Here is a 26,025-nt window from a genome sequence, read left to right as displayed (position 1 = left end):
TTAAGTGCCTGAGACTGGATTTGAACCCAGGTACTCCTGAATCCAGGGCTGGTGCTTTATCCACTGTGCCACTTAGCTGCCCCTAGATTTTTTTAAATAAAAAAAGACATTTGATTGCAGAGAGGAAGAGAAAGATTTATGGTTCCTGAATATGTTGCAAAGTTTTAGGGTATATATTTTTTTATTTTTAGATTTAGGGAAATCTGGGCATGTTTAGGCTTTCAATAATGGAAGGAAGAAGACTGAAGATGGAAGCTAGTTGAGGGGATTGCTGTCAGAGTAATACAGGAGGGTAAATAATAAATCACACTAATTATTTTAAAATTTACAAAATACTATTTTCACAACAATCCTTTGAGCTACATAAAGAGATAGTCTTTGAAGTCAAGTAACTAATCCCTGCTAAGAGGTCAATAATTTGATTTTAAACACACTGTAAAAATGGGATCATGGCAGAGAATCCATTTATTAGTTTCAAATAAGTTCATTTGCACAATGACTAGCAAGCACATAGTGTAGGTTTAATACATGGTCACCGACTGAATTAGAAAGGGAAGAAGTCTTAGGACAAATCATTATTCTAGTAGTAATATCAGGAGGATCTATCTCATCAAGAAGATACATGTAGCTGGAGAAGGGAAGGATGGGAGAAGCCATGTGAAACAGTGAAAACAGAAGTATAGGCAGAATGAACTTTGACAAGCCTGGAGTAAAAGCTTTTGTAGCAAGGCAAGATTAGTAATATTGGGAACCTCCCCTTTATCTATCTTCCCACCCAACCAAATACCCAACTTCAGATAATTGTTTCAGTGAAGTAAGAGTCTACGTCATCTACTGTGAATATGGGAAAAAAAGTCAAAATTAGAGTTATAAATGAATTTTGAAACCATAATGATGAATGACTATTCTATGAATGAAGAAAAGAAGAGCTAGGGGGAAAAACACCTAATTGGTGTCTCTTGACATTGCAATTTAATAGAATGGATGGAATCCAGGTAGCAACAGGTTGAGAAGTGCATGCATTATAAGAAAGGAGAGAGGTCATATATATTTTTTCAAGAAATGAGCCTCTGAAATGGAGGAGAGAAAATAACAGATAAATAGGCCAAAAAATGTAAAATAGCAACATAAAATTGGGGAGAACTGAAAATGTTTACAAACATTTGCAGAGGGAAAGACTGAAGATTGAAAGAATAAGTCCCTGAAGTTGGTATAAAGATATAATACTTATTCACATTTATGTAGTACCCTCTTGAGAACTGTAGAGTGGAGATGGAAATCTAGAATTATAATAATAATCCATTTATTTGAACCCTTATATCATGGCTGAATTTTTCAAGGTAGTTGATTCTTGATTGTTATCCAAGAATCTTGGTCCTCCAAAATATCACATCTCAGACCCTCTGATCCTTTAATGCTGAAGCTAAATCCTGTGTAATCCTGATTGTACCTCCCTGGTATTAAAAGCTATTCTTTTTGACTCTTTGCAGGGTTTTCTGTTTAACTGAGAAGTTTGAAATTTGGCTACAATATTGGAGTTTTCTTTTGGGATCTCTTTCTGTGGATGATTGATTGCTTTTCAAGGAATATTTATTTTCCTTTTCTAGTATATTAGGACAGTTTTCTATGATAATTTCTTGAAAGATATTGTCCAAACCCTTTTTGAAGTTTTTTTGGCAAGGCAGTGGGATTAAGTGACTCTCCCAAGGTCACATAGCTAGGTAATTATTATGTGTTTATGGCTGGATTTGAACTCAGGTCTGTCTGACTCCAGTGCTGATGCTCTAGCCACCATGCCACCTAGCTGCCCTTAGGCTCTTTTTTTTTGATCATGGTTTTCAGGTAAACAATAATTCATATTATCTCTCCTGGATCTATTTTCCAGTTTAGTCATTCTTTTTTAAGAGGTATTGTATTTCATTGAAGCAAGAGTCTGTCATTTACAATGAATATGGGAAAAAATCAAAATTAGAATTATACTTTTTTCTTCCTTTTTTCAATTTCTTCTATTTTTTCAGTCTTTTGGTTTTATTTTTGAAATCATAGGGTCTCATTGAGTCATTAGCTTTTGCCTGTCCAGTTATAATTTTTAGGATTTTTAACAGAGATTTTTGAGGTAAGCCAAGGAGCACCAGGCTTAGGGGGAGAATAAATATGAGAAGAGGGAAGAGGAGAGAGACAGATAGAGAGACAGAGAAAGACAGAGGGACAGAGATAGATTGAGAAGAGAACTATATAATATTTTTTCTAAAAATTAGGGAGGAAATGTAGATGCTGCCAGTAGCAGATTAAGCCATGGATGTCTAAATACACAAATAATCACCAAGATGGTATTCTGCCCAGATTTATTGATGTGGGAACTACTCACATCTAAAGACCAAAGACTCCCACAGAAGCCAGGTCATCACAAGAAGTCTTGTTTCCTATTGAATCATGTTTTGTGGTGATGATGCTTCTGGTAAAGGAAGTGAGAAGACTGGCTTTGCACAACATTGCCTTCAACATAATCAACATAATGCCATTATTCATTTGATGACATGGTCTTCTTCAGTTACAAAGGATGAACAATAACATCAGCAATGAAGAATAAGAGTAAGTTTACTGATCAGGATTTGTGGAGAGAGCTGGTCATATTAAGTGTGATATTATTTGAACATTGCCTAACTTTCTGAGCCCCAATATCCATAGTATTAAAAAAATGAGATGTTAACTTATAAATATTTTGCATGATTCATTTGGTTAGAATGGGACCAATGTGAGATAATGTATGTAAAGTAATTTATAATCATAAAAGGATACATTCTTCTGATCTAATAGCTTTTTTATATTCTTTCAGAAATAGGAAAAGAGAAATATAAAGTGCTTTGTTGCCATAACTTTCCATATTCTTTCAGTAGACTCCTAAACAAGATGGAGAGCAACAACCTCACTTCAGTGACTGAGTTCATCCTCTTTGGTCTTTCCAGTCGCCCTGAGCTCCAGGTGTACCTCTTCTTGCTCTTCCTCATGCTCTACCTGATGATCTTGCTGGGGAATCTGATCATTATTTTGCTGATATTGAAGGATTCACGCCTGCACACACCCATGTACTTCTTCCTCACTAATTTATCTTGTATAGAAGTCTGTTTCACATCCTGTGTTTTTCCACAGATGCTGATTCACTTCTTGGCACAGAGAAAGTCCATCTCCTACTCTTGTTGTGTTATTCAGTTCTACACATTCCTATCCTTTGGCATTGCAGAGTGCTATATCCTCTCAGTGATGGCTTATGACCGATATGTTGCTATTCGAGATCCTTTAAGGTATTCAGTGACAATGAGCTGGGGGATTTGTTGGAGGCTAGCTGCTGGCTCATGGTTGGGTGGCTTTATGTTATCCACTGTGGACAGAGTTGCCACATTTCAGCTCTCATTCTGCCAGGAAAATGTTATTAATCACTTCTTGTGTGAAATGCCTGCCCTACTGCACATCTCTTGTACTGACACAACCCAGGCAGAGCTGGTCATGCATGTCCTTTGTATCTTCACCCTTTTATGCCCTATCACATTTATCACCCTTTCCTATGCACACATCATCTTTGCTGTCTTGAGAATTCGCTCTTCCCAGGGACGCAGAAAAGCCTTCTCTACGTGCTCTTCCCACCTTTTAGTTGTCACCTTATTCTTTGGGACTATAATGTCTCTTTACTTAAAGCCTAAGTCTCTTTCTTCTCCAGAATACAATAAGATTGTTTCTGTGTTTTATATGGTTTGCACACCTGCCCTTAACCCTCTCATCTATAGCCTGAGGAATAAGGAGGTGAAAATGGCTCTGAGAAAGCTTTTGGGGAAATCTGAAAATGCTTAATTCCACATGAGTCTATAGGAGAAAAACTTGATCCCAAAGAGTTTCCTTCTTCTCCCATCACAAATTTATTTACAAATTAAAAGCATAGATTTTATTTTTTTACAATTTGATTTAAAAATAATTTTAACATTTTCCCTACAATTTGAATTCCAAATTTTCTTCCTTCTTTTTCCCACTCATGCTACTTTGAGAAGGCAAGAAATTTGATAAAGATGTCTTGTATAACTTTTCTATGTTCGTTATATTGGGAAAAAATCATGGATAAAAATAAAGAAACTAAAGAAATAAAAGTCTGCATTTATACTCCATCAGTTCTATCTAGAAGTGGATAGCATTTTTTCATCATTTCTTTCTCTATTGTCTTGGATCATTGTAGATCTAGGTAAGTCATTCACAATTGATCATTGGACCATAATGCTGCTATTGTGTATAATGTTTTTCTAATTCTGCTCATTTCATTTTGCATTGATTTATACAACACTTTCTTGGTTTCTCTGAAACCAACGTATCTATCAGGTCTAAGAGCACAATAGTATTTATCACAATCATAAACCAAACTTTTTTGGTCATTCTTCAATTGATAGATTTCCCTCTATTTCCAATTCATTACCAGTACAAAAAAGAACTGATAAAAATAATTTTGTACTTATAAACCCTTTTCTTTCTGTGTTTTTTTAAAAAAAATATATTTGGAAAACAAATCTATTTCTGAGTTAAAGAGTATGTATAGTTTTATAAGCCTTTAGACATAGTTCCAAATTATTTTACAGAATAGTTAGAATAATTCATAACTCCACCAATAGAGTATTATTGTCCCAGTTTTTCCACTCAGCCTCCAACATTTGTCTTTTTTTCCTTTTTTTGTCACATTAATCAATCTGGTAAATGTAATGTGGTATCTCAGAGTTGATTTCATTTTCATTTTCCTAATAAATAGTAATTTAGAGCATATTTCATATAATTAGAAATAACTGATTTTTCTTCTTCTGAAAGCTGCCCTTTATAGCCTTTGAACAGTTATCAATTAAGGACTGACTTGTAATTTGTCTCAGTTCTTCATATATTTGAGAAATGATACCTTTAAGAAGCTTGATTAATTCAATCCTTCCTCCATGCCCCGGTTTTTTGCTTTCCTCCTAATCTTGGTGGCACTGAATGTATTTGTCCAAAATTCTTTTATTTCAGTCTAATCCATTTTACATCTATAATGCTCTAAATCTTTTTAATAAATTCCTCCCTTACCTAAGATTTGACCAAAAGATATTCCTAATTTTCTTACGATATGGTGATTTTTGTCTAACTCATATTCACATTTTGTCTTAATCTTTCTATATGATATGAGATGCTAGTCTATATTTTCTGCCAAACTATGTTCCAGTTTTCCCAACAGTTTTTGTGACATACTGAATTGTTGTTCTCAAAACTTTTTCAATCAATCAAAAACTGTATGATCATTGACATTTACTAACACATTGCAAATATATAACATATTCCACTGGTACATCATTGTATTTTTTTTTAGTTAATAGCAGATTATTTTGATGATTATTGCTCTGTAATAGAGATTGAGATCTGGTGTGACTAGGCTACTTTTCTTCAATTATTTTTGGTTGATTCTGTTGATATACCTGATCCTTTTCTTTCCCCTTACAAGTGAATTTTCTTTTTTATTTTTTCTACCTCTATAAAATAAATTCTCGGTAGTTTGGTATGGTGTTGAATAAGTACATTAATTTAAGTCAAATTGTCATTTTTCATTTGTGTGAAAAGTGTAATTGTGTTTGTTTAGTTTTTGTGATTGTCTTGATTGCGTGACTCACATGTAATTTTTATTGTTTATAGTTATATGAAATGGAATTTCTCTTTCTATCTCTCTTTGCTTGTTGAGAAAGTATAAAAATACTGATATTTTTATGGATTTATTTTATATCTTGTAACTTTGATGATGCTAAGAATTTCAGCTAAGTTTTGGATTGATTCTGTAGGTTTTTCTCATTATACATCTCATCTACAAAGAAAGATAGTTTGTTCTCATTGCATATTCAAATTTTTTTTAATTTCTTAATTTCTTATCTCTGTAGCAAGCACTTCTGGTTTACTATTTTGCAAGAGTATTAATATCATCCTTGCTTCACTTTTGTCCTATTGGAAAGACTTCTAAACTTTCTCTGTTAAGGCTTGCTGATAGTTTGAAATAGATAATACTAATCTTTTTAATTTAAACTTTATTTATTCATATGCTTTCCAGTGTTTTTGATAGGAATAAGTATTATATTTTGTCAAAATGCTTTTTTTTCATCTATGGTGATCACCATATAATTTCTGTTGTTTTTGTTATTAAAATTAACAAATAGGATGATATTTTTCCTAATATTGAACCAGCCCTGGATTCCGGTATAAATACCCCCTGAACATAGTGTATGATCTTTAAGATATATTGCTATAATCTACCTGCTGGCATTTTACTTAAAAATTTTGCATCTACATTAATTGGAGAAATTGGTCTTTAGTTTTGTTTCTGTGTTTTTGTTCTTTATATTTTAGGCATGAGTGTTACATTTATTTCTATTTAGGTATGAACATCACAAATAATTGGCAGAATTGCTTTCTTTGTCCATTTAAAAAAATAGTGCACATATCAAAATTAATTGTTTTTTATATGTTTGATAGAATTCATTTGTGAATTCATCTGATTCTGGGGATTTTTCTTAGGGAAATAATTTATGACTTGCTTAATTTTTTTCTCCTAAAATAGAATTACTTCTCTTCTATAAATCTTTAAATTCATGCATTTTACTTGGGTTGTCAGATTTATTGGCATTTATTTGGGCAAAATTGATCATAATGATTATTTTAGTTCCTCTTTATTAGTGGTGAATTCCACCTCTTCTATTTTGAAACCAATTAGTTTTTTTTTCCTTTTTTTAATGAATTAACCAATTCTTTTAACTATTTAATTACGTTACTCCATAAAACCAGCTCATAATTTTATTTAATAGTTCAATTTTTTTAACTTTCAACTTTATTAGATTCTCCTTTGATTGTCAAAATTTTTAATTTAGTGATTAAATAGTGGTTTTAAATTTAGTTTTAATTTTTTTTGTTGCAGTCCAAATTCATTGATCTACTCTTTCTTATTTTATTGATATAAGCATTTAGAAAAATAAAATTTCCATTACATACCATGTTGAAGCGGTATCTAGGTGGCATATTGGATAGAGCACCAGTCCTGGAATCAGGAGGACCTCAGTTCAAATTTGACACTTAATAATTGCCTAGCTGTGTGACCTTGGGCAAGTCATTGAAATCCCATTTATTACCTTAAATAAATAAAAGTTTTAAAAAATACTGTGTGACTGTATCCCATAAATTTTGCAATGTTTCTGCATTATTTTCATTTTCTTTAAGGAATTATTAATTATTTCTATCTTTTGTTTTTCATTCAGTCCTTTTTTATTAAAGATTTTATTTATTCTGTGTTTTACCATTTCCCCCCAATCTTATTTCCCTCACCCAAACCCCCCCCTACAGAAAATCAATCTGTCAGTCTTTACCCTGTTTCCATGTTGTATATTGATCTAAATTGAGTGTGATGGGAGAGAAATCATATCCTTAATGAAGAAACATAAAGTATAAGAGATAACAAGATCAGACAATAAGATATCAGTATTTTTTTCTAAATTAAAGGGAATAATCCTTGAACTTTGTTAAAACTCTATGGTTCTTTATCTGGATACAGATGGCATTCTTGATCACAGACAGCCCCAAATTGTCCCTGATTGTTGTACTGATGAAATGAGCGTGTCCATCAAGGTTGATCATCTCCCCCATGTTGTTGTTAGGGTGTACAGTGTTTTTCTTCTGCTCATCTCACTCACTCAGCATCAGTTCATGCAAATACCTCCAGGATTCCCTGAATTCCCATCCCTCCTGGTTCCTAAGAGAACAATTGTGTTCCATGACATACATATACCACAGTTTGCTAAGCCATTCCCTAATTGAAGGACATTTACTTGATTTCCAATTTGTTGCCACCACAAACAGGGCTATTATGAATATTTGTTTTAGATTCACTCCTAATTAGATTATTTAGTTTCCAATTAATTTTTAATCTATGTTTCCACAGCTCTTTACTGAATGTAATTTATATTGCATTGCACTTCAAAAAGAATACATTTAATATTTCTGTCTATATGCATTCGATCATGAGGTTTTTATATTTTAATAAATGACAAAATTTGTGCAATTAGTTGTTGATGAACCACTGGAAAAAAGCTACCTTCATTTTTTGTTTTCATTAACTTTTTTCCAGTTCTGTTATATCTAACTTTTAAAAATGATATTCTTCTGCTTAATTTTTTCTATAATTTATTTTGTTGCTAGATTTCTCAAGTTCTGAGATGGGAAAGTTAAGGTTCCTCCAAAAGTATAGTTCTAATATTTCCTTCTATAACTCATTTAACTTCTTTAAGTATTTGGATCCTATATATTTTGGTGCATGTATGTTTAGTATTGATATTATTATGTTGTCTTTGGATTCTCTTAACTAAACATACTTTGTTTCTCTATTTTAATTAGATCTGTTTTTACTTTATCTTCAGTCAAATCTACTTTTTTGTTACTGAGTCATTTCAGTTGTACCTGACTCTCTGTGATACCATTTAGGAATTTTCTTTTCAAAGAAACAATAGTGGCATGCTATTTCCAGCTAAGAAATGGAAGCGAACTTGAATAACTTATTTGATCCTGATAACATAGACATTAAATATCTGAGGTCAGATTTGAACTCAGGTACTCTAATTACAGGACTAGGGCTCAATCCACTATATGAGATCGCTGTCCCTCATGTTTGCTAACCTTGCTTTTTTAATATTGGTTGAATTATGATAAATTCTACTCCAGTCCTTTACCTTAATTCTGTATGAGTCTTTTTTTCATCAAGTATATTTTTTATAAGTGATTTTTAATCCAGTTTGTTATATGTCTCCTTTTTATGGGTGTCATAAACACCCATGCCATTTACATTTACAGTTATGATTATTAACTTTGTATTTTCCTTCATCCTATTCTCCCATTTATCACTTTCTCTCTCTCTCCTTTTGCCCTGTCCCTCCTCAAAAGCTTGTTTGCTTTTGACTCCCTCAATATGGTCTTCCTTCTATCATCTACCCCTCTCTTATACTCCTTCCTGTTTCCTTTTAAAACAAGATAGATTTTGAAACAAAATTCAATGTTTAAGTTATTCTCTTTCTGAGTCAATTGTGTTGAGATAAAGTTCATGCAATTTACCAACACCACCATCTTTCCAAAAGAATAAAATATCTTTTTTTTCAGTACCTCTTTTATGTTGGTTAATTTAGTTCTCTTATCTCCTTTCTCTCAGGTCATTCCTTTTTCTCAGCATTCATTTTATTTTTTGAAATCTTCCCATTATAGTCAATTCAGACTTATTTTCTTTGTAAATCTATACTCATTTGAACTCTTTTCATGATGATCAATTTTAATGACGATCTTTTTTAGGATTTTTTTTTTAATGATGATCAATTTTTAGTATTTAGAAGTATCATCTGCCCAAGTAAGAATGTAAACAATTTAATCTTTTGAATTACTTATGATCTATTTTCTTTTTAGTTTTATATACTTTTCTTGAGTCCTATATTTTATAGTCATATTTTCTATCCAGCTCTGGGCTTTTCATCAGGAATGCTTTAATGTCCTCTACTTCATTAAGTATCCTATATTCCCCTTAAGGATTTTACTCAGTTTTGCTGAAGAGTTGCTTCTTAGTTGGACTCTTAGTTTCTTTGCCATCTAGAATATCATATTTGAAGCTCTCTGATTATTTATCTAAGAAGCTACTAAATACTATGTTACTCTAAATGTGGCTCCATGATATTTCAATTTGTTCTGACTAATTGCAATATTTTCTCCTCGAACTGGGAGCCCTGGAATTTGGTTGAGAGTTTTTAATTTACTGAAATCTTGCAGGATTCAATGGATTCTTTCATTTATTTAACTTTTGATTCTACAGTAGCAGAAAATTTTCCATGATAACTTCTTGAAAGACCATATCTAACTTTTTTTTCAGCTTGACTTTAAGGTAATTCCATTACTCTTAAATGTTTTCTTTTGAATTATTTTTGTAGTACATTGTTTTTTTTTCTCAAGAAATATTTCACATGTTGATCTAGTTCCCCCTTTTGATTTAATTTTGTTGCTATTGGATGGATTATGGATTAAGTATCTTCCATTTGTCCAGTTCAAATTTTTAAGCAATTATTTTCTTCAATAAGATTTTTTTAATCACTGATATAATTTGGCCAATTCAAATTTTTAAGATTTTTTTAGTGAATTTTTGTACTTATTTTCTGAGTGTGTCAAATTTTGCTTTTTGAAGAATTTTATTAAGTGAATTTTGTATATATTTTTCCATATGACCAAGCCTGTTTTATCAGGGGTTCTTCACTTCATTTCATTTTTGTGCTTTACCATTTTGCATTCTGTTTTTAAGGTGTTATTTTCTTCATTTTTTTTGCTCCTTTACTGAGATGAATATTTTTATGATTTTTACATCATTATATCCAATTTTTGCTTTCACCAATTTTTCCTCCTACTTCTCTTACTTGAGTTCTTAAGTCCTTTCTGAATTTTCTGGAAGTCTTTTTTGCCTGAGATCAATTAAATTTTTTTTGAGTGTGGATGTATCACTTTTGATTTTGCCATTTTTTCCTGTGAGTTTGTGTTTTGATCTTCCCTATCATCATTATAACTTTCTATAGCCACAATTTTTTTTTGCTGTTTATTCATTTTCCAGGCTATTCCAGGATATTTCTTGACTTTTAATTTTATGTTAAAATTGGACTCAACTCCTGAGGTAGAGGGGGGTATTGCCTTGAACTACATGTTTTTCACGTTACTAATTTTTGGAGGTAATTGTGGGCACCTGCAAGTTTTCCATACTTCCAAGACAGTATGAGAGGTGTGGCCACTACTCTTCTGGTTTGTGTTAGACCACAAGTACTCTTTTTTCCTCTGGACCTGTGATCAATAACTCTGCTTCCCTGAGGAGGACGTATATTTGAGTGTACTAGTTCTCCTCTTCACCCTGGAACTGAGACCCACATCTATGACCTGGATCCCTGTCCCAATGCCAGGTCCCAGTAATCTTTATTCACCAGTTTTCAGGTCCTAATTGTCTATTTTGTGAGAACTCTGGGAGTCACTTCAGCTGATGCAGTGTTCCCTAAGGCTTGGACTATCTGGCTGGGTTGGGGGGTTGTTACTGGCTTGCCCCAGCTTTGTGGGGGATCTTGGGGTTTCACTGTTGAACTGTACAACTGCAGTCTGATGCTGACTTGGCCAGTGCATCTAAAGTGTAAAGGGCTCCACTCTCATCTAAGTGAAATAGACCTCACTTGTCAACCTTCTATGTTGTGTTGTGTTGGAAAATTTTTCCACCCTATTCTTTTGTTGGTTCTGGTGCTCTAGAATTCATTTTGAGCTATTGTTTTATAGTTGTTTGGAGGGGAATTTGTGAGAATTTATGTGACTTCCCACCCTACTAGGTCATCTTGGCTCTAACTTTACAATAAATGGTTTTATACATATATATATATATATGTATATATATATATATACATATATATATATATATATCCCATAAACACAGGTTCTTTAGTAGGGATTCCTCAATAATTTTTAATGATGGTCCTAAGGAACAAAAAGTTTGAAAACTATTCATCTAGAAGAGAATGTATAGTTTTCCAAAGGAAAATAAGTTGGACTCAGATCTCTGTAGTGGATTGTGTGAGGTTCATAATTGCCAGAAAGTCGGAAAGCTTGGCAAGATACACAGATATGTGCGTGTGTGTGTACACTATATTTAAAAGTATATATAAATGCAGATATAAAATTTCAAGAAATGGAGGAAAAATTTAACTTGCCTTGGAAGTGAATTTTAGGAACTCTTTTTCTTTGCCAACCTCTCAGAAAAAGTGGAGTTAAGAAAAACCATGAGATCCTTGAAAAAGACTTTTGCTATCATTAAGCTTCCCAGCATTCAACATAAAAAGAATCATGAAAAGAATTTAATAGAAAATTAAATTGAAAGATTGGTGATAAAATGATAAGACAACTGTAATTATCTTCTTTTAAAAAGTTCAAGTCATTACACCTAAAGGCAGTGCTTCTTAGGATCCTAAAGGAAGTGGGAATATGTGTTTTCTATCTTTTAAAAACTAGAGGGAAGGGGAAGTTAGGTGGCACAGTGAATAATGCACCGTCCTGAAGTTGGAAGGACCTGAGTTCAAATTCAGCCTCAGACGCTTAATAATTGCCTAGCTGTGTGCCCTTGGGCAAGTCACTTAACACCATTTCCTTAAATAAATTTAAAAAAACCTATGGAGAAGAGTAAACTATAAGATTTGAAGGATATAAATGTTGCTCTGATTTTTGAAGGTGAGAAAAAATATACTATGCTAGTATAATAGTGGATGGTCAGAATTTTTAGAAGAAAATTATAATCAGCAGGACTCAACATGGAAAAATCAAGAATAAGTTATGCCAGATCAATCTTATTTCCACTTTTGCCATTATTATGATATGTAAATAAAGAAATCGATGAGATATAGTATGCCTTTATCTTTCCAGACTTCTTACACTTTACTTCCTTGATCATATACTTTGACTCAGTGACATTGGTCTCATTTCTATTCCACAATTTCATCATTATCTCTTAACTCTGGGCAGTTTCTCTGGTGGCCCCTTTGCCTGGACTGTTCTCTTCCCTCCTCAAATACATATAGACTCTTCTCTGACTTGCTTTTCTTCCCAACTAAAATATCACTTTTATAGGAAATCTAGATAGATGCATCTGGTGGAACATACCAAGATACTGTCCCAAGATGTACAAGTGTCGGGATTGGGTACTCAAGAACTTAAGTATTTCTCAAGAGATATACAAAAATTAAGAAACTATCTCCTGGCACTTTGCTTGACATTGCTGGAACCTTCTGGAGCCTAGCTGATATGGAAGAGAAAACATATCCATAAGACTAAGGACTCACATGGCATCCAGACATCAACAAAAGTCTTGTTTCCTTTCAGTCAGACCAAGGAGTGAAAAGGAAAGGCAGTGAGAAGGATTTTGCCAATATTCCCCTCATTAAAATAAGCATAATTCACATGTCATGTAGTCATATAAAAGTTGACATGGTCCTCTGTTTGAACATGGGCAACTATTATTATTAAAATAGAAGTCCTATAATCTCAAATTGTGTTTTTTTTTGCTCTTTTCATTTTGTGTGTGTGTGTTTTATATATATATATATATATATATATATATATATATATATATATATATGCATTTACATACTTATTTGACTGTTCTTTCTCTCATTAGGAGAGTCTTTGAAGGCAGAGGTTTTTTGAATGTGAGATCTCAGAAGCTCATAAAACTGAGAAAAAAGAACCCCTAACAAATTCTATTTAGGTTAATTTTTCTACTTATTTATTTGGGTTCCTTGTTGAAAGGTTGAAGGGTTCCTTAATGAAATAACTCATAGCATCAGGAACCACAACCAAGATGATTTTTTAACTGGGTCTCAGAAAAACCTCCCTTCCATATTGTTTATATAAAAGTTATCTTACAAAGTAGACTTCACCTTTTTAAAATTCCCATTCTTTGTAAGACAGAATAGTATGCAAATCTCTTTTTTTTTTTTTTCATTAGCTCCTCTGTTTGGTTTTTGACTCCAAGGAAGAACATGCTCTGCTCATAATAAACTGATCACCTGAATCTCATAAGCTTAAAGAGGAAGCCTTGTAGCCAAAGGTTTTTGCAGCATTGGGCAGGGTACAAAAACTTAATAATGAGGAAGCAATAAGGGGAGACTGATAGAGCAAAAATGAATAAAAACAAAGACCATAAAAGGTAAATCAATAGAATAGATTCAAAGTCAGAATTAATTTTGTCTAAGTTCTCAGACAGACTTTAATACTTGTTTAACAAATATTATAGTTTAAAGAAAAGTGAACCAGTGCATTTTGAAAAGTAGAATCCTTTGATTTCATAAAATAACACTTCAGAATGGCTTGAAAATTAAATGAGAAATTTCAAAATGATTTTAAAGAGAAATGGAATCCATAAAAGACATTGTGGATAAGTATATTAAAATAGAGTTCCTTTTTATATTAATAGCAGTTTACTTTTTCTAATTACTTATATAGTTTTCAGTATTCATTTTACTCCCTTCTTGCTGTCTTTCCTCCATAAGACAGTAAGCAATCTGTTATAGTTTACATGCACAATTGTATTATACATGTTTTCAGATTAGACTTACTGTGAAAAAAGAATCAAAACAAAAAGAAAAAAACCATGAGCAAGAAAAAAAGAACAACGACAACAAAAGAAAAAAGTGAAAGTAATATGTTTTAATCTGCATACATATTCCCTACTTCTTTCTCTGGATATGGATGGTATTTTCCAACCTAGGATTTTAAAATTGCCAATGTTCATTGTTGTGCATAGAAGAGTCTATCACTGTTCATAATCAGTCAAAGTTGCTGTAAATGTCCACAATGTTGTTCTGCTTCTGTTACTTCAGTCAAAATTAATTCATGGAAGTTTGTCCCGGTTTTCTGAAATCTACCTGCTCATTATTTGTTATAAAACAGTAGTATTCTATCACTTTCATATACCACAACTTGTTCAGTCGTTCCCATTGATGGGGATCCGCTCAATGTACAATTCTCATAGCAGGAAATGCTTCTATAAATATTTTTGTACATATAGGATCCCTTTCCCTTTTTATGATCTCTTTGGGACACACACCTGGTAGTATTTTGTAAATAGCTTTGTATATTCAAGACGTCTAGAGCATAAATTGAAGGTAATATAAGGAGGAAAGCTCTGGAATTAAGAGAGAAAATGTAAGCTACTTAAATATGATGGCCTTTTAGCTAACACTTGGATGAATTCAGGGAAACTGGAAAGTGAAGACAAGGAGAACATAAATATGAAGAGTAGTGTAAGATGCAAGAAAACTGGAAAGGTAAAAGAGTAGATATGTTGTCAATAGCTTTAATATCCAAAGTTCATGCTTTCTGGAGCTCAGATCTATAATTTTGAGAATTCAGTTGGGGAGGTGTGCCTGTTAGAATGGGCATTGATATATTGTGGTGGTATTGTCTGTCAAAATGTTGGTACCTTTTGCAATTTTAAGGCTGCATTATTGAGACTTTCATTACTGAATTAATCAGTTTTCAGGAGTCCTTTGAAGGAAAAATAGCATTTTCCTTTTAGAGTGTACATTTTATAATTCATGCAATTCATTGAGATAAGTTTTGCTTGTTTGAATGCTTTATATAAATAAATATTTGTTTTATTACACTATTCATTTGTTCTAGATTACCAATCTTCTTTGTAAAATTAAATAATGATATAATAAAATATATTACATCATAATTACATATTATGAATAAGTAATATGAATTTTGTCTCCCTGTGTCATTGCTATCTAGTCATTTACTTAGAGCATACCATGATGCTCCTAAATATTCATTTCTTTCCTTCAAGTTTTTTAAGTATTTGATCCAGAATACTTGACTTAATGGAATATGCTTACAGAATGTATATCCATATGATAAGATTTACTTGCCAGCCTAAGAAGCTTGAATAGTCAATTCTAAGTGTATAACTCCTTTTCCAGAACCATATATGTGTTAGAAATTACCTAACCTTGTTTTTTTTTTTTTTTTTTTGACTTTGCCTATTTGTCTTATTGGTGGATGAACTTGAAATTCCATTAAGATTGTCTTGCAGTTGAATCTGACTGATTGGCAAAAGGAGAACACTGGGGCTGGGGGAATTAACAACAGTCCCAGAAACTTGTCTCCTCAGGGTGAGCCCTAGACTACTGAGGGAGTTGTAAATAGCTGACTTCTGATAATCCAATCAGCCTATGCAACAATAATGCAATAATCCAATCACCCTAGAGGGTGATTGAACTCAGAAAAGCTGCTATGTCTTCCAAAATATAAAATTCTCAAATTAACAGAACTTCAGTTTAACTAGTTTGCAAAGAACTACAAAGGAAAACAAAGCTTTTCCTGATGAATTTATAAAGTAATTCTATCAAATTTTAAATACCAATTGATATCTACACAGCGTTCTAAAAAATTGAGAAAACACTAACAAAATCATTTAATGAGACAAATATTACTATTAGATGTGAATTCATTTTTAAAAGAAAAATTTTGGCAAAAGAATATGGTAATTAATCCAAGAAGTTATTTACTATCTTCAAATTAGATTTTTTATCATAGAAGCAAGGAAGCCATTTAACATAATTAAATTAAATTCCCAAATAGTCAATATCATATGACATTAATATATGCAATAAAGGTCTTTGACAAAGCACACTATTTGCTTATGCAAAAATCATCCAGACTTATGAGTAGAAAAATATTCTTTTGTTATGATAAAAGTATCTCTCTTAATCCAAAAGTTAGCATTATGTGCAATGGGAAAATACTAGAAGTCTTCTTTCTTTTCTTTCTGTTGATATTTATTTCAGTTTAAAACAATAATATTTTTTAAACTGAGGAACACTTTATTTAGGACCTATAGCTTCCAAAAAATATAATCCCTAGTTCTCCAATTAAATATCTGTGTAACTTTGTATCATTTCTCCCTTTTTTTGTCTTTGAAATTTAATTTTTCCAATTACATGCAGTGGTAATTTCTCAGCATTCATCCATTTGCAAATTTATGAGTTCCACACTTTCCTACAACCCTTCCTTCCAGTCTGGAAAAAGTTATACATTTGTGTTTGAACTATTTGCCTTTTAGTCATTTTAAAAAAGAGGATTTAGAATTATAGGAAAAACAAAAAAAAATGTGAAAAGAAGGAAAAAGATGAGGTTTTAGAAAAGGAACCATAGCAGTCATGCAGATTTTATGATTTTTTTCTTTACATATTGATGGTATTGTTCATAGCAGGTCTCTCAGTGTTGTCCATGATTGCTAAATTACAAGAGCAACTCTATCCATCATCAATGATTACCTCACAATATTAATATGCATAATGTTCTCTTGGTTCTGTTCCCACTCAACATCACTTCATGTAATTCTTTCCATACTTCTCTAAAGGCACACCACTCATATTTTCTTATAGAACAATAGAACTCTGTGATATTTGTATGCCATAACTTGTTCAGCCATTCCCCAAGAGATGGGCATTCCCTCATTTTCCAATTCTTTGTCCTTATAAAAAGAGCTGCTATAAATATTTTTGGACATTTAAGACTTTTCTCATTTTTCCATGATTTATTTTGGATATTTTCTGTGTCAAAGGTTATGTCATTGCATTTTTTTGTTCTTTGTATAGCATTCCTAATTGTTCTCCAGAATGGCTGGATTAGTTCACAATTTATCCAATACTGCATTAATACCCTAATTTTCCCACATCCTGTCCAAAATTGATTATTTTCCTTTTTTGTCATCGAGGTCAATTTTATAGGTGTTAGGTAGTACCTCATTATTGTTTTAATTTGCATTTCTTTAATCTATAATGATTTGGAGCATTTTTTCAAATTACTACATATAGCTTTAATTTTTCCAATTGAAAAACTGTCTGTTCATATCCTTTCTCCATTTATCAATTGGGGAAAGACTTGTAACCTTATAAATTTGATTTAGTTATCTCTGCATTTTATAAATGAATTTTTTTATCAGAAACATTAGCTGTGAAAATTGTTTCCCAGTTTTCTGTTTTCTTCCCAATCTTGGCTGTATTTGTTTTATTAGTGCAAAATTTTTAAATTAAATAATAGTCAAAATCACCCATTTTGCAATTTATAATGTTCTCTATTCCTTCTTTGGTCATAAATTTCTCTCCTTTCCACAGCACTTACAGATAGAGTATTTCTTGTTTTCTTAATTGGACTATGGTATCTCCCATTATCTCTACATCCTGTATCCATTTTGATCTTATTTTAGAATAGGCTGTGATGTGGATCTATACCTAGTTTTTGCCATACTATTTTCCAGTTTTCTCAGAAGTTTTTATAGAATTTTAAGTTCTTATCCCAGAAACTTGTGTCTTTGAGTTTGTCAAACGATAGATTACTATAGTCATTAACTACTATTTCTTTTGTACCTATTATATTCCACTGGTCCAATACTCTATTTTGTAACCAGTTCTAGGCATTTTTGATGAATGACACTATAAACTATAGTTTTATATCTGGTATAGCTAATTTACCTTTTCTTTGCATTTTTTAAAAAATCAATTCCCTTGATTTTCTGGCATTTTGTTGCTCTAGATGAATTTTGTTATTATTTTTCTAATTCCATACAATGTTTTTTGGTAATTTGATTGATATTACAATGAATAAGTAATTTATTTCTTTATGTATTTGTTTGTTTGTTGCTTGTTTTTTTATGTTTTTTGCAAGGCAAATGGGGTTAAGTGGCTTGCCCAAGGCCACACAGCTAGGTAATTATTAAGTGTTTGAGACTGGATTTGAACCCCGGTACTCCTGACTCCAGGGCCAGGGCCTTATCCATTGCACCACCTGCGCCCCAGTAATTTATTTTTTGAAGAATTTTCATTTTTATATATTATCTTGACATGAGCATTCGTTGTTTTTCTAATTGCTAAGATCTGACTTTATTTGTGTGAAGAGTATTTTGCAATTGTGTTCTTATAGTTTCTGGATTTGTCTTGGGAGGTTTATTCCCAAGTATATAATGTTGTCTACAATTACTTTAAACTGAATTTTCTATCTCTTGCTCTTGGGCTTTGTTGTTCTTATATAGAAATACAGATTGATTTATGTGGGTTTATTTTATATCCCGCTAATTTGCTGAAGTTGTTAATTGTTTCATGTAGGTTTTTAATTGATTTTCTAGGGGTCTCCATGTATACTATCATACCAACTGCAAAGAATGAAAGCTTTGCTTCCTCATTGCCAATTCTAATTCCTTCCATTTCTTTTACTTCTCTTATTGTTAAAGCTAACATTACTAATACTATATTGAATAATATTAATGATAATGATCATCTTTGTTTCATCCCTGATTTTATTGGAAATGTTTCTAGTTTATCTCCATTGCATACAATGCTTGTGTATTTTAGATAGATACTGCTTATTATTTTAAGGAAAACTCTTTTAATTCATATAGTCTCTAGTGTTTTTAATAGAAATAGGTGATATATTTTGTCAAAGGTTTTTTCAGCCTCTATGGAGATAATCATATGATTGCTGTTTTTTGTTATTGATATGGTTAATTATGTTGATTTTTCCCTTAATAATGAAACCATTTCTACTTACCTGGCAAAATCTTACTTGATTAACTTATATTAGCCTAAATAAATGTTAATTGGTGTAATATCTTAATTAATATTTCATTTATGATTTTTTCATCAATGTTTATTAGGGATATTAGCCTATAATATTCTGTACTGACTTTAAAGCTACAGATTACACCACAACAAAGACTGAAACAAGTTTTCAACTCAAGATATCATGTAGGGGAAATCTAGGTGGTGCAGTGGATAGGGCCCTATAGTCTAGAGGGACTTAGTTCAAATCTGGCCTCAGACATTTAATAATTGCCTAGTTGTATGACATTGGATAAGTCATTTAACCCCATTGGCTTAAATAAAAAAAAATTAAAAATATATCATATAGAATTGTCAGTAAAGATATGTGTCTTTAAGGTAAAACCCAGCATAGGTTGGAGAATGAGAAAGACAGCTAGCTTAGCCACAGCTCAGTTCAGGTCTCAACCCACCAAGCTAACTTGATAGCATACCTGCAGTAAAGGTTCCAATGCTAGACAAAGTCCAAGCCCTGGGAATACTAGAGTAACAGACAGGATTACTTTAGGAACAAAACTCTGCATAGGCAAGGACTGGACTGTATAGGCACCACCTTGGTAAGCAATCAGTCAAGGATCAGATCCCTGGCACAAAAACTTGTTACTATACTCCAAGGACATAGTGAACAACAACAACAAAATAAAATTTGCACTAACTATTGAAAGTTATTCTTTGGGGCGGATAGGTGGAGCAGTGGATAAAGCACCGGCCCTGGAGTCAGGAGGACCCGGGTTCAAATCCAGTCTCAGACACTTAATAATTACCTAGCTGTGTGGCCTTGGGCAAGCCACTTAACCCCATTTGCTTTGCAAAAACGTTAAAAAAAGAAAGTTATTCTTCATATAGGGATGATAAATATATCATCTTAGAAGAAAGTAGTGAGATATTACCCAAATGTGAAGCCTCAAAGGAGTTTTTGAATTCACCTCAACTCCAAAATCTTATGGACAAGCTCAAAAATGATTTTAGAAACCAAAAAAATAGAGGAAGAAGAAAAATGGAATGAACAAAAATGACAGCCTTGCAGGATAATTATCCTTTATGAGTAAAAATGGCCAATGGGAAAATGAACGTAATTCATCAGAAATCAAAATGAATTATATGGAAAAGAAATACAACTCAATTAAAAATAACATTAACCAACTGAAAAGGAAACACCAAAGCTAACTCAAGGAAAAAAATCCTAAAATCAGAATTGGACAACTAGAAACTAAGGACTATATGAAACATCAAAACTTCAACAAGTAAAACCAAAAGGCTGAAAAAATAGAAAGAAATGTAGAGTAACTTTTAGGAAAAACAAATGACCTTTAAAAAGATGCAGGAGTGATACTTTATGAATTTAGGTCTACTTGAAACCCTTGATCAAAAACAGAGCTTTGAAGTGATCCCAGAATAAAAACTCCCAAGGAACATTGTAGACAAATTACAAAATTCACAGTTAAAGAAGAAAATACTGCAAGTAGTCGAGAGAGAGAGAGAGAGAGAGAGAGAGAGAGAGAGAGAGAGAGAGAGAATGGGTATAGGATGCCCATGAAGACCATGAAAGTGTTGGACATTTGGACACCTTAATTAATGAGGTTTCAATATACTTGGAGGGATTGTCCTTGAGGTCATGGGTACATATGAGTCATGAAACAATGTTGATTACAAGGGCTGTATTTATTCTTGGGGAAAAGGAAAGGAGAATACTTAGAGGGTCTGTCCATAATTAAACCTGAAATGATCTTACTTTACTAGATACTTCAGTTAATGAGGGTTGGGTACAATAGGGACAGAGGGAGAGTTCGTACCTAGATCATGAAGTGATCTTGCTTTTTCAGTACAATAGTGGTAATAACAGAGGAACAGAGAGAGAGAAGAGAGAGAGAGAGAGAGAGAGAGAGAGAGAGAGAGAGAGAGAGAGTGTCTGTGTGTGTGTGTGTGTGTGTACCCAGTACTTTAGTCAGTGAGACTATAGTGCTATAGTTGGAATACTATAGGGATAGAAAGAAAAAGTGTACTTAGAAAGATTGGACATAAATAGATCTTGAAGTGATTTTGCTTTCCTTGATACTTTAACTACAATCACAGGAAGTGTAGTTTGAGGGTGAGAGTATAAATGGTTTATGACATACTTTTCCTTTTCATGGAATATTAGCTCTTGACAATTCTATGTCCATAGGGAGTACTTGAAAAGAGAGTATGGTATGAATTGATTAAAAGTTGTTAAATTTTATTTATTTATTTTTGAATTTTACAATTTTCCCCTAAACTCACTTCCCTTCCCCCACCCCTACAGAAGGTAGTTTGTTAGTCTTTACATTGTTTCCATGCTATACATTGATCTAAGTTGAATGTGTTGAGAAAGAAATCATATCCTTAAGGAAAAAAAAAAAACAAAATATAAGACATAGCAAAATTATATAAAAAGATAACAGTTTCTTTTTTAACTTAAACACAATATTTGGCTGCACGAGCAGGACCAGGAGCAGAGCAGGAATTGGAGCCAGAGCCGGAGCCGGAGCCGGAGTTCGCGGCGCACCCAGGACCGGCCAGAGGCAGGCAGGGCGGGAGCGGAGGCCACACCTGACTTATGAAAAGGTCAGCAGGAGCTTGCTCAACAAACAAATGAGGAGATGGCTAAGCCGATCCTTTACAATTACCTCAAAGAAGGGAGCACTGACAATGATGATGCCACTAAGAGAAAAGTAAACCTGGTCTTTGAGAAGATTCAGACTTTAAAGTCTCGAGCAACTGGAAGTGCACAAGGAAACAATCAAGTTTCTGATCCTTCAGCTGAAGTCAGAGAGCTACTGGAGCAGAAAGAAAAACAAACTGAACAAGGAGGTTTCAGAACTTCAGAAACAACTGAATCTAGAAATTAGGAATCAACAGAACATCAAAGAAGAATGAGACCGAATGAAAGATAACCTTAAGGATCTTCGAAGCCAACATGAGGAAAAGGAGGAGGCCTTGACACTGCAGAAACGTCTGGATGATAGTGAAATGGAGCTCCAGAAAAACTAGAAGAGTTGTTTCAGGTGAAGATGGAACGGGAACAACACCAGAGAGAGATCAGAGATCTCCAGGACCGGCTGTCAGAAATGCATGATGAGTTGGATAATGCAAAACATTCAGAGGATGGAGAGAAGGGAGCCCTAATTGAGGAATTGTTGCAAACAAAGCCCAATCTGCAAGATGTTTTGATAGCCAAAGAGGAACAAGAAGATCTGCTAAGAAAACGAGAGCGAGAACTCACTGCCTTGAAGGGAGCATTAAAGGAAGAAGTATCAAGTCATGATCAAGAAATGGATAAACTCAAGGAACAATATGATGCAGAACTCCAGGCTCTGAGAGAGAGTGTAGAAGAAGCCACCAAGAATGTTCTAGTCCTGGCCCATCGGAGTAGTACTTCACAACAGACTCAATCAGGAGCAGAAAACCAAGTGAAGGCTCTAGCTGAAGAAAATGAGAAACTACAGGAAAACTCAGAGAACTAGAAGTGAGCATGACAGAACTTCAGACACAAGTTGATGAGATGAAATTAGATGAAGTCAAAATGAAGGAAAAATTAAAGAAATGTGAGGTGGAACAAGCAGCAATTGGAAGAAGCCCTTTTATGTGCCAAAGATCAAGAAAAGGAAATGAGATCAGCAAAAAGGATACTGGAGAGTCAACTAGAGGACATTCAGAGAAATCTCAGTCGGGCCACAGAGGAGCACAAAAATCTCTTGGAGAAGTCACAAGATGAGACAGACCAGAAAGAACAACTGAGGAGATTGAAGAATGAAATGGAGAATGAGCAATGGCAACTGGACAAGGCTATTGAGAAACTGCACAAAGAGAATGGCTGACATTGTTGAAGTTTCACGGGCATCAACTCTGGAACTCCAGAACCAGCTGAATGAATACAAGGAGAAAAATCGCAGAGAACTTGCCGAAATGCAGAGGCAATTAAAGGAGAAAACCGTGGAGGCAGAAAAATCCCGTCTGACAGCCATAAAAATCCAAGATGAGATGCACTTAATGGAGGAGGAATTATGAGACTACCAAAGATCTCAAAATGAAGCCATCACAAAAAGACAACTTCTAGAACAGACTTTGAAAGACCTAGAGTATGAATTGGAAGCCAAGAGTCATCTTAAGGAGGATCGCAGCAGACAAGTCAAGCAAATGGAGGACAAAATTTCTCAGCTGGAAATGGAACTGGATGAAGAAAGGAACAACTCTGATTTGTTGTCTGAGAGGATCACCTGTGGCAGGGAACAGATTGAACAAATAAGGAGTGAGCTTCTACAAGAGAGAGCTGTAAGGCAAGATTTGGAGTGTGATAAGATTTCCTTGGAGAGACAGAACAAAGATTTAAAGAGTCGAATAGTTCACCTGGGAGGTTCATATAGATCTAGTAAAGAAGGACTAGTGGTGCAGATGGAAGCCAGGATCTCAGAGCTAGAAGACAGACTAGAGAATGAAGATAGGGACAGAGCTAATCTTCAACGGACCAATCGAAGACTGGAAAGGAAAGTGAAGGAATTGGTGATGCAGGTAGATGATGAGCATCTCTCTTTAACTGACCAAAAAGACCAGCTGAGCTTACGTTTAAAGGCAATGAAGTGCCAGGTTGAGGAAGCAGAAGAAGAGATTGACAGACTGGAAAGTTCAAAAAAGAAGCTTCAGAGAGAGTTGGAAGAGCAGATGGATGTGAATGAGCAACTACAAGGGCAACTCAGCAACATGAAAAAGGATTTAAGACACAAGAAGATGCCAAGTAAAGTGCTGGATGATCTTGATGATGAGGATGATGATGACTTCAGTACAGTCTATATGAAGCACCGTTGGGGTACCCATTTTCAAAGGAAAATGATCCTACTAAGTCTGCTTCTGCTTCCCTCAGTGTTTGAACAGCAAAACAAGATACCAAAGTGCAGTTGACCAGAGCCAGATGCATAAAAAGGTCCATCTGGAGTGGATACCTTTCCCCTTTATTCACAATTTGTGCTATTTCCTCAAGTATTATAATCCTCACTTTGGGTATCTAGACTGAAGAGCAGTTCTTACATCCAAGATAGGTAGTTCCTGTGTTATAAATAGGGCTTACTACTGCTTACTTACCCTTTGAGCACCAGCTCATATAGTAAGAAAATCAACAACAGCATCAGATGAGGTCAAGATCAGTCATGATAATTATTTGCCATCACCATTTGATTGTGTTCACTATACAACCTGATGATTCCAAATGACAGAATATAGGGCATAGTTTCTATTTAAATAATGATGTCACCTAGAACTTGATGATCCTAAATGCCAGGGTATAGGTATTGGTTATATTTAATAACTCTAAGTTGAGAAAATCTGATGTATAGTTTGTAAATATGTTGAACTAGACCTCATTGACTTCTCTAGTTCCATTTTGGAAAACTATGGAAGTTTTATAGGTCAGCTTCATATGTAAAGCATGCAAATATATATTGAGTATATATCATTTTAAATAAGAAATGACTAGAGTTTAAGTAATAATATTAGGGACCATTTTGAAAATCAATATAAAGGGAATAGCATTCTTGAAAGAATTCAAATGATAATAGCCATATTCTTTGGAAAATCCACTTCTTAATAGAGAATTTACTCAGTCAGTGGTAGTTGTCTCCCCCATCACCACCTACAGAGTAAAATAGTTTATCTTTTATCTCTGGGTTGATTTTCCATCCTCCATGATGTAATATGTGTATTTTGCATTTAGTGACATACTGAAATATGACACCACCACTTTCAAATTTTTTAGATCTATATGTGGTGGGAGGGAATTGTCTTCCAACTTTAGCTATTTTTTTGGAAAGGCAGTAGGGTTAAGTGACTTGCCCAAGGTCATACAGCTACATAATTATTTGGGTGTCTGAGGTCGGAGTTGAACTCAGGTCCTCCTGACTCCAGTTACTCTATCCACTGCACCACCTAGCTGCCCCTAACTTTAACTTTCTAATAGTCAGAAGTAGTGATCACTTCTGGTATAGACAAGTTGGATAATCTTGCCACTGATGAAAGTTTCCTCTAAACCAGCCTTTATGGCTTCCTAAATGGGATGATGCCAAGAACTGGAGAAATGGTGAGAGGTCATGACTGAATCAAGAATTCAGGATCTTGAAGAAAATAGGAGAGAACTAGGAAGTATAAGAAGTAAGGGATGATGAGCTGGTATAAAAGGGATATATAGGATCAGAGGAGTAGGGGAAATAGGAATGAAGGAGGAAAAAGAAAAGAATTCTTAAGTTGGAGAGGATAAGTAGGTAGAATATAGACTGAGCAGGATTTGAAGTCTTGGTAGATTTGGACACTGGAGAAAGGGGATAGGTAGAACTCATGCCATGAAAAAAGCAAGAACTACTGAAGAACTCACTTAAGTTCTGAGAATTGTGCCCTTGGGTGATTGAGGGACAAGAGGGAGCTCAGTCTTTCTTTTCCCTTGGCACCATTAAAGCCTTGACCCTCGTGGTTAGAGAAGAGTATGTGAAAAATGGTTAGATAGCTTGCTAGGAATTCAGGAGTTGGACCTCATGAATATGGTAGGATGGAGATAAAGGCATGACTGACCATTGCCAAAACCTCTCTTGAAAGTTGTGAGTATATAGCATACTTAGTGTTTCCTAGTATTCACTTCATATATCTATGAATGAATACTGTCTCTACTTAATCTATTACTCACTTCATATATCTATGAATGAATACTTTCTCTACTTAATCTCTTTAATGACTAATTCAAAGAACCTTATCACTGTTTTCTATAGTCCTCTGAAGAGCATGTTTTTAATCTTTT

At 33.7% G+C, this 26,025-nt stretch overlaps 1 protein-coding gene and 1 pseudogene across 1 annotated transcript; both read left to right on the top strand.

The window, feature by feature from the left end:
• The first annotated feature begins 2,910 nt into the window (after positions 1-2,910).
• On the top strand, positions 2,911-3,846 carry LOC141509847 (olfactory receptor 5M5-like). Its single transcript, XM_074219714.1, has one exon. It carries the CDS (start codon positions 2,911-2,913, stop codon positions 3,844-3,846), a length of 936 nt encoding a protein of 311 aa, XP_074075815.1.
• A 16,437-nt stretch (positions 3,847-20,283) lies between these two features.
• Positions 20,284-24,188, top strand: LOC141509784 (cingulin-like protein 1 pseudogene; annotated as a pseudogene).
• Positions 24,189-26,025: the final 1,837 nt, after the last annotated feature.

This window comes from Macrotis lagotis, chromosome 1 (genome assembly GCF_037893015.1).
Source record: "Macrotis lagotis isolate mMagLag1 chromosome 1, bilby.v1.9.chrom.fasta, whole genome shotgun sequence".
NCBI classification, from domain to species: Eukaryota; Metazoa; Chordata; class Mammalia; order Peramelemorphia; family Peramelidae; genus Macrotis; species Macrotis lagotis.
The sequence above is the reverse complement of the archived record's forward strand: the minus strand, read 5'-3'. Positions and strand labels throughout refer to the sequence as shown.